Raw genomic sequence first — 10,133 nt, forward strand, 5'->3', positions numbered from 1 at the left:
CAACCTCCAAAGAATACAACACTAAGTAATCCTTAATAACTTCCCAAACAACATCCAGAAAACAAAAGAAACACATTTTAACAGAAGCACATCAGGTTTATATTCGCTACTGAAAACATTTATAATTCTGAATTCACCAAATGATCAAGAGACAGTCTTTTCATGGCAGAGAGATCAACAGTACACCTGCTCGATCGGGCTTCAGCTCCAACACTGAAAACAAAACTAAAACAGCCTAAAATGAAAGTAAAAAGCTGACAGACAGCCCAGCTCCACCCACTCTCTGACATCACTGCAGTAATAAACACCCATTTCTTAAAGGTACTCTCACTACAGATATTTATATACACACCCATTTTTTAAAGGTACTCTCACATGACACTTGGTCCTTGGAAGCTTTCAGTGCCTACTTCAAGGTCTGGACAAATCTTTCCGCTAAACCATTTGTGGATGGGTGGTAAGGAGCTGGCTTTATATGTTGCACTTCACACATATTTAAATAGTCTTTGAACTCCAGGGCAGTGTGGCCCATTGTTGCTCACAATCTGCTCTGGCTTTCCGAATCTCGCAAAGATTTTGTCGAGTTTATCAATGGTCTGTTCCACAGTGGTTGACTTAATTTTGACCAGGCTAGGCCACTTTGAGTGTTCATCTACAATAGTCTTGAACATGTGTGCCTTGAATAGACCAGAAAAGTCAATGTGTAAACATTGCCATAGCATTTTAGGACACTCCTATGGATGCAATGGGGACAACGGCAGTGTGTTCCTTACCCATGCACATGACTGGCACAGACCTGCTTTTTCTTCTGTCTGGGCATCGATTCCTGGCCACCAAAAATAGATTTGGGCTAGATCCTTCATTCGAATTATACCTGGGTGTCCTTGTTGTAGCTGTTCCAATACTTTTGGGTGTAAATTTGGAGGAATAATTACTCTCAACCACACAACAAACATCTGCCTTGTGCTGCTAATTCAAGTCTACTGGAAATGTACGGTTTTAATTCAGGATGTTTTCCTGTTATCCTCCCTTTAATACCATTTCCAGTACCTTCCCCATCACAGGATCATTTCTGATATGTCTTTGGACTTGAGCTGCAGTCACTGGAACATTCTCGATCTGTGCACAATAAAAAACACTATCATGACTAAGTGTTATCTGACCAGCTGGTGTAGGCGAATGTCACAATGCATCCGCATTGGCATGATTTTCAGACTGATATTATTTGATCTCGTAGTAATGTGCAGATAGTATTGAAGACCATCGTTGAAGTCTTCTTGTAGCCAATGAATGGATACCTTTGTGCGGCCCAGAAATAGCTGTTAAGGGTTTGTGGTCCATCAGCAATATGAAGTGATGACCATACAGGTATGAGTGAAATTTCCGTACACCAAATATAATACTCAGTGCCTCCCTCTCCAACTGAACGTAGTTTGATTCTGCACTTGTTAATGTGCGTGATGCAAAAGCTATTGATCTTTCTTCCCCTGAAGATAGTATACGTGACACCACTGCTCCAATGCCGTACGGTGAAGCATCACAGACAAGTTGTAATGGTAACTTCGGGTTGAAATGTACCAACAATTCTGACTTTTTCAGTGCTTCTTTTGCTGTATGATATGTTTTTCACATTCTGCTGTCCATTGTTTTACACACAACAAGGCATGTAACGATTTCCTAGATGTTGTATGGCTATCTGAAAGAAATTACATGCATCTTTCTTGACATAAAGCTCATGCATCTGAAGGTGTTTCAGTGTAGCTTCTAAGTGTTGTAAGTGTTCTTGTTCATTTGTGCCGGTTATCAATGTATCATCTAGATAATACTGTACCGCCCTGTAAGCCACTAATGATCTGGTGCATTGACCGTTGAAATAAAGCTGGTGTTGAAGTTATTCCAAAAGATAATCTCTTGTAGCAGTATAGGCCTTTGTGAGTGATGATGGTGAGCAGCTGTTGAGATTCAGCTGCCAGATTCATTTGCAGGTAGGCCTGTGATAGGTCAGTCTTGCTGAACTTCTGTCCTGCTTGGCCTACAAAAAAATCTTCGATCAATGATAGCGAATATTGATCCACACAAAATTGCTGCAGGTACGAAGTGTACCATCCTGCTTCATGACAGGTACATCAGGGGTTTCACAGTCACAAGTAGTTCTGTTTCCATAAGTCTCAGTAGTTCAGATTCTACCTTAAGACGTATAGCATAAGGTACTGCTCTAGCCTGGAGATATATTGGCTGGCTATTTTCCTTCATCTTCAAGGATGCTTGTACCCCTTTCATGGACCCCAGTGTGTCTTTAAAACACTGTATTTTTCCATGGTGGTCTGTAATTTTGATTTTGAATCAACTAAGTTGTATACAGCACTCCAGTTCAGTTTAATCCTTCCCAGCGAAGAGCAGCCAAAGAGAACTGGAAAACTTCCTTGGACCGCATGGAGTGGTAGCTCTCCACTTTGTCCACTTAACTGAACTTCGACAGTGATGTAACGTCTCAGAGGCAGTATTTCCCCAGTATAGGTCCGGAAGAACACATCTGCTGGTTTCAATGGCAAACGATTAAGTTTCCGTTCATAGATGGTCTCAGGAATTAGAGAGATGGTTGTCCATTCAGTTTTGGCACCGGAGAACCACCGGAGACTGGGTGTAAGTTCAGCTTCAGTTCTTCATCAGAATGAAGTGCTGCAATTTTGTGTTTTTTGTTCTTTTCTTCCACATTGTAAATGTCTTCCCTTTGAGTGTTCCTCTGTGGAGACGTTACTTTACTCCAACAAGCTTTTGCTATGTGGCCATTTCTGCTACAAATTTTACATCAGTTGTCCTTGCTCCAGCAATCGGCCTGCGAATGGCCCATTTTTTCACGGCAGTGGATAGACTTCTTCTGGGTGACAGCCAGTTTATGGATCCTCGTGCTTGCTCCCTGCTGAGAAGATGGGCATCACGGGTAGCACAAGTGGATAGCACTGTGACTTCACAGTGCCAGGGTCCGAGGTTCCATTCCCCACTGGGTCACTGTCTGCGGAGTCTGCACGTTCTCCCCGTGTCTGCGTTGGTTTCCTCCAGGTGCTCCGGTTGCCTCCCACAGTCCAAAGACGTGCAGGTTCGGTGGATTGGCCATGATAAATTGCCCTTAGGTACCAAAAAAGTTAGGAGGGGTTATTGGGTTACGGGGACAGGGTGGAAGTGAGGGCTTAAGTGGGTCGGTGCAGACTCGATGGGCCGAATGGCCCCCTTCTGCACTGTATGGTCTAAGATTCCTTAGTCCCGAGCTCCATCGAAAAGACAATATCGAATGCAGTCTTCAGACTTGGATTTATTTCCATTAATAATCTTCCCTGAATGGCCTCATTTTCAAACCACACACTAAACAATTTTTTACTGTGTCGTCTTACGAGTCGTCAAAGTCTCAAAATTCTGCAAGTCGCTTAACGGTTGTGACGAACTGTGCAATATTTTCCCCTTTGATGAGATCAAAACTTCTCCAGAATAATTAAGGGCTTCGGTGCGTATAATGGTCTTCTAATATTTTTAACAATTCTTGATATGTCTTATCCCCAGGTTTCTCAGGCTGAACCAAGTTTCTTAACAAATTGAAAGTTTTGCTTCCAATTGTACTTGGGAATGCAGAGACCTTAATATCTTCTGAAATCTTATTGGTTAGAATACAATAATGGAATCTTTCTAAGTATCATTTCCTGTTCTCAAAGTCTTCATCAAATGAGCCCATCGCGCCCAAATTTCCTACCATTTTAAAGGTATAGGAATTCTCGCCCAACTTACCTTAAATTAATGGTCTAGTTACATACATAGATGTTTATAGCATGGAAACAGGCCCTTTGGCCCAGCTTGTCCATGCCGCCAGTTTCTATCACTAAGTTGAATTGTAACAGCTTTAACTCACATCGTAAGCTGTGAGAATCTTTTGTTGTCTGCTCCGCTCTACTCCGTGTCTTACTGTACTGCATGTGGTGAGCTCTGCAGCATGAACTCCTCAGAGTGCCAGTTTAAAATCAGTGTGGGCCCTTCCTGAATTTCTGTCCTAAAACCCTTACCGGTTTTGAAGCCAGGTGCGATTTCTGGCCTCCTTTTAATCTGCTTGATCGATTGATCTGTTGAAGCAGCTCAACTCTGCTACATTGACACAGTCAAACTTGGGCTTTTTCTCTTCTGAAAAATAATTTTTTTGTCTGATCCTTTTTTCGTCTTCTGTTTGCTTTTTGTAAACTGTTGTATCTTTGGACTAACAGAACAAAAGAAGTAGATTGGTGATGCATATGGCTATAATGCCAGATCAACAGAAGTTTATTAAATAGGTCTGCGTTTTACAAGGCTGAATAATAATAATCTTTATTGTCACAAGTAGGCTTACATTAACACTGCAATGAAGTTATTGTGAAAAGCGCCTAGTCGCCATATTCCGCCGCCTGTTCGGGCACACAGAGGGAGAATTCAGAATGTGCAAATTACCTATCAGCAGGTCTTGTGGGAGGAAACCAGAGCACAAGTGCCAGGCAATGACCATCGCCAACAAAATAATCTAGTCCGCTTCCTATGTCATTTAATGGCATTACTGTCACTTAATCGCCACTATTGACATCCTGGGGCTTACCATTGGCCAAAAACTGAACTGGACCAGCCATATAAATATTCAGGGCATAATAGCAGCTCTGAGACGCGGCATTCTGAAGCGAATATCACTGGTTTGGAGACGCATGTTCTCCAGGTTAATAACTGTCAGCCCTTGCTAATTAGCCTAGAATATAAAAAATCATCATTTGGGCCAGGTATTAGACAACAATCAGCACCCATGGAAGTGGTCCCAGTGGGAATTCAATTATTTTAAGAATACTGAAGAGAGCAAATAAAGAATTTTAAAAATCTACCGGCTGCTGTTAAAATCTGCATCAAATAGGCTGCAGCCCTCCTGACTGCCCAAAGCCTGTCCACCACCTACAAGCCAGGATGCGATAGAATCTGTCCAGTTGCCTGGATGAATGAGCCTCCAACAACACTCAAGAAATTTGATACCATCCAGGACAAAGCATCTGTTTGATCCACCATCTTCAACATACAGTTCCTTCACCACTGACGCATGCTGGCAACAGTGCATAATATATACAAGATGCAGTTCAACAATTCGCCACGGCTCATTCAACAACAACCTTTCAAATATACAACCTTCACCACCCAGAAGGACAAAGGTACCATATGCATTGGAACACCACCTCCTGCAAGTTCTACCCAAAGCCCACACCAACCTGATTTGCCTTTTCTTTGTTGCTGAATCAAAATCCCAGAATTCCTTTCCTAACAGCACTGAGTGTACCTCTGCCAGATGCACTGCAGCAGTTCAAGGAAGACAGTTCACCATCACCTTCTCGAGGGCAATTAGAATGGGCAACATATGCTGATTTAGCCAGCTAGGCACCCACTTTGCACGAAAGAGTAAAGAAAAATTGCATTGATCAAGTAACACCTTCCATGAGGTGATGAGTGGATTATTCTTATTGCATATGAGGTTTGAAACACTTTTTTTTCTCTCAGTAAATAGCGATCATATCTGCAATAGAAAATCTAACATTTTTTTAAAAGAACTGAATATTGTCCCCTATTTTAAGAAACATGAAAACAGACATCAAGGTGTGATTTAAACACCTTTGATGAAATCTCTTACTGTGGCATAACAGTTTTGTATCATTTTAACAATTTACTTAAAAGTAATTGTGTAGATTTAATTTGCAAAATTAAATTCCTTTACAAAATCAGCAATGAAATATGAATGCAGATTTTTCAATATTAAACCGAGTTTACTCTAATAGTTTCTGCATGTTCTTTAGCTATTGACCTGAAGAATGGTTCTGGAGAACTGTACAAGGGAGCAGCGCAGCATCAGGCTGATACTATCTTTACAATGTCTGATGAAGATTTCATACAAGTGGTATCAGGAAAACTTAATCCTCAAAAGGTAAATAAGTTTTACAAATTCTAATTAAAAAGTGGGATACTTATTGATGTCCAAGATATCTTGAACCTGCATCAACACAAAATGACACTGATATTTTTTCCCTCTTCCCCCTGTATATCCGACAACACAATTTTATAACTGTCCAGCATAGTCATATTACGGTGCTCACTCCAAATTGTGTGCTGCCACAAATCTTAAGGTCTGTTGAAGTTTAAATTCCCAGCATTTTTAAAAATCTGCTGGCTGCTGTTAGAAATGGAAACAAAGAAACTGCAGCCCTCCTGTACCAAAGAAATTATTTATTTTTACGTAGGCTGAATGAAAGCTGTTGGCAAACCCATTAAAGCTCTTCAGCCTGAAGGGACAGCCTCTGCAATATCTACTCTTCAGCTAGCTTCAATGGAAGAATTCATGGATTGGACGATTTTTGGCATGATTTCTTGCTGTGAATTTACATTCTATCTGAAAGCCCCTGTTGAGATTCCGGCAAGGTTCAGGCTGACTATATGGCCTTTGTAGTACAAGAAAATCTAAAATATTGCAATATGTTGTTACATTTTAAATATTAGGATTTTTAACTTCTGCCCATTTTGAATTTTATTCAAAAATCGTCTTGTATATTGATGTATAGTCACTGTAATACATTTTTGAAGAATGTCAAAATATTTCTGTATCCAATATTCGCTATTTTCTCGTCTACACTCAAACATCCAAGATTAACTTACTTGAAAAGCCAGTTTCTGTATTTTTAAAATGGAAGCAGAGAGCTGCGAGTTGTCTGAATATCGTCAAGATATTTAAAAAAAGACAAAGTAAATCTGTAGATATCTATTTTATTCGTCGATGTGATAATGTTATTGCTAAAATATTTACAATATTTTGATTGCATCAGTGCCAATAAGAAACAAAATTCTAGTAAAGATCTTGAGGCCATGCAGTCAAGTAAATGATATATATTTCCACTGGATTTTTACATTTCATAAATTGACCCAGGGTATCAAACTTTATTCGTGCAGCTTTATTTGGCACCATTGGGTTGATAGTTGTCTCACAAAATGACAGTGAAATTATTAAAGCACTCACTAAATTGCATAGTCCCATTAGACATCTTTTCAAAACTTAACAAAAGGATACAGAGTTAATTTCCAATACATGTTTCATAATTTATTCTTTGCATGAACAGGAGACGCAGTCCAAAACAATGAATTGCTAAATTCTACATATTCAGGTCACCTTCATATGTGAAATAAATTTAATTTAAATTTATTTAAATATTTATATAAACCTTTAAATCAAAGTCCTATTTCAAAACTTATTAGACATGAATTAATAGATAATAATGTTAAAATAATTAAAGACCCATGAAATACCTCCGAATAACCAAATCAAAACTGACTTAAAAAATGGTAAGGATGATGGAAATATATTTGTAATTCTTCATTTGCTATTTTCTCTTCCTTTTCTTCAGCATTCTTTAAATAATTTAATCCCTACTGGACACATTTTCATGAGTACTGATTGTTGTCTAATATCTGGCCCTAATGATGATTTTTAATATTCTAGGCTAATTAGGAGGGCTGATAGTATATTGACCTGGGGAAAACATGAGACCCTGAATCCAAACCTGTCTTTGGCCATAGCGTTTTCCAGTATTATCAAACAGACATTCGGAGCAGAACCTCTGGTTGAATTCATTTTCCTCTATGCCAGAAACATGCCGTTCAACTATAGGCCCCGCTGTTGCCATCTCAATTGGGAGAAATGTGTTTTGTCCAGTTATTGTGGGATTTTTTTTCAAAAATAGGTGGTTCATTTTGTTTAATTCAAGGTCCACAAGCAAGCGTCATATATATAACTTGGATCGTAAGAAAACGTGTAATACAATGAAACATGAAAGATTAATTTTCCAGCAACCAATTGAAATTGATAGGAAATTAGTTACTTTGGGATTATTAGAATCTACTTAACAAGCAACAATTGAAGTTAAAATGGACAACCGTCAGTGGAGAAATAAGACAAGAGTATGTTTTGCCACTCAATCTTGTCAGGCTATATTCTCAAAATTCATTATCGGACATCTTAGAATTGGGTTCATACTCAACACCCAGAGCATGGTGATTCGGTACTGGTTGCTGATGTACAAGAAATTTCAAGGTACTTGAGAAGGTAATAGCAAAATACTGCAGATGCTGGAAATCTAAAATAAAATCATAAAATGCTGGAAAAGTTGAGAAAGTAAATCAGGCAGATTTAGACCACAGAATTAAATAGATTCTATAGAGATAGTTACTGATCTCAAGAGCAAACAAGATAGATATAGAACTTCTCATTTTTTCTTGGGTAACCCAGAAAAGTCTCACAATGACTTGAAAATGTATACTTTTTGACTACTGTTGGCTTTTTCACTTCTAACCGAACCATCATTACATGTGAATTGGCCCTTGGTTTTCCATCTTATCTGAAGCAGGGCAACCCTGCAATGTGGGACTCCTCCAGTGTTGCACTGGAGTGTTGGTCTTGATTGTATTGCCAAGTCTTGGCGTCCATGCTGAACCACAGCTTTCACCCAAACAGATGTTTTGATGCATGGTAGCCTGGAGCATCAGTAACAGTTGCTGGCTTCATGGTATTCTTTCTGCTATCTCAAAATGACAGCCAGAAGCTCTCGAGCTGAATCTAGAAGAAAGTGCTTGCCAGTTTGGAGAGATAAATCCGTCTCCTATCTTCCAATCTGTTTGACGTGATGCAATTTCCAGCAGGTGAGACCAACAGAGACCTCAGGAAATGAGATGGGGGATATATTGAAGTGTCAATTCTGTAATTCTGTCAAATGCTTTTAGCTATTCCGGACAACAATGTTCCTTTCCCCTCAACAGAAAAACACTAGAAGTGTTGGTGAAGCACTGAATGGGTAGAGACCAAACATCATGGGCCCCCATTATTTTCCTTTTTGCGTATGAGAAATAGGCAAAATTGGAGTGCAAAGCAGGACAGTCAGCCTATGTATTACTCTCCGTTGTCTTGCATCATCGGAATCATACTTAAATTATCTTCTTTTTTTTTAAACAGGCTTTCTTTGCAGGCAAGCTGAAGGTTAAGGGGAACATCATGCTCAGCCAGAAACTTGAAATTATCCTCAAAGATTATGCAAAACTATGAGGGAATAAGATACTCACTTCTGTGTACACGAATCTTACTCTTGATTCACATAAAAAGCTTTGAAAAAGCATCATAAAATTCTCTACTCTTTAGAGAATAGCAATATTATATGATTTCTTAAATTTTGTTCAAAACGCCTGGTAAAATAATCTCAATGGCAAACTACATTTTTGTTTATAATATGCAAGTTAATCACCATGAATCACCAACCTCATCTCTGTACCTCTTGCTTTGCCTTGGAAAAATTCTGATTATAACATTTCGAGCCCAAGGAGATGGGCTGTCTACTCTTTAGTTAATGTTTATGATTGTAATTGCCATGCTTTTTTAAAAATTATGATTGTATTCTCTACAATGCCCAGAACAAAGACTGGTCTCTGTATTGCAACCATTTAGTTCTACATTTGTTTAAGAATACTGCAACGTTTAAGGAATGGAAAAAGAAATGCTGCTGCCAGCATGTCTGTAGCCCATCCTTTCAATTAGCAGTTTTAATTCCAATCACCTTTCTCTTTGAAAAATTGTGGATGTTGAATAAAATGCATTTAAAAATGTCCAGTCTTTGCCCTACTGGTATTATCATGTTAGAAAACAGTAGATTTATGGTAAGATCAGTGGGTGGTTGGGTATTTTGCTGACATGATTGTACTAATTGAAAACTGCCTATAATAAATTCATTTGGAAGAGATCAAGTGTCCCAGTCTAAATAAAGAACTCACATCAAGAATTGATTGTAGTTGTTTAATGGACAGACCCGAAGTGGAAATCGTCCCAGTGCATTGCATAATGCATGCATTGTAAACATATTATCCAATTAATTGTTAGCATGAATTCTGTTTATACCATGTGGATAAATATAAAATTAGTATTTATTTTCATCGTAGAATAGGGCACAACATAGGAAAGAAAGTGGGAGAAATGATGACAGATCAAAACTGTACGCCTTTGTTTTAATATTGAACCGTTCCTTCAGTGAGCTTTAACAAAAGGATTGACTAGGGTGGGTTCCATG

General features: G+C 38.8%; 1 protein-coding gene across 1 annotated transcript in view; it reads left to right on the forward strand.

Moving 5' to 3' along the window:
- Window positions 1–9,809, forward strand: part of hsd17b4 (hydroxysteroid (17-beta) dehydrogenase 4) — a 208,396-nt gene extending 198,587 nt beyond the window's left edge. Inside the window, exons 23-24 of the mRNA XM_072516520.1 lie at window positions 5,835–5,962; window positions 9,032–9,809. Of these exons, the coding sequence (XP_072372621.1) occupies window positions 5,835–5,962; window positions 9,032–9,121 (218 nt within the window). The 3' untranslated portion in view covers window positions 9,122–9,809. The remainder of the gene's footprint in view (window positions 1–5,834; window positions 5,963–9,031) is intronic.
- The last annotated feature ends 324 nt before the right edge of the window (window positions 9,810–10,133 follow it).

The sequence above is a fragment of the Scyliorhinus torazame genome, chromosome 9 (genome assembly GCF_047496885.1).
Source record: "Scyliorhinus torazame isolate Kashiwa2021f chromosome 9, sScyTor2.1, whole genome shotgun sequence".
NCBI classification, from domain to species: domain Eukaryota; kingdom Metazoa; phylum Chordata; class Chondrichthyes; order Carcharhiniformes; family Scyliorhinidae; genus Scyliorhinus; species Scyliorhinus torazame.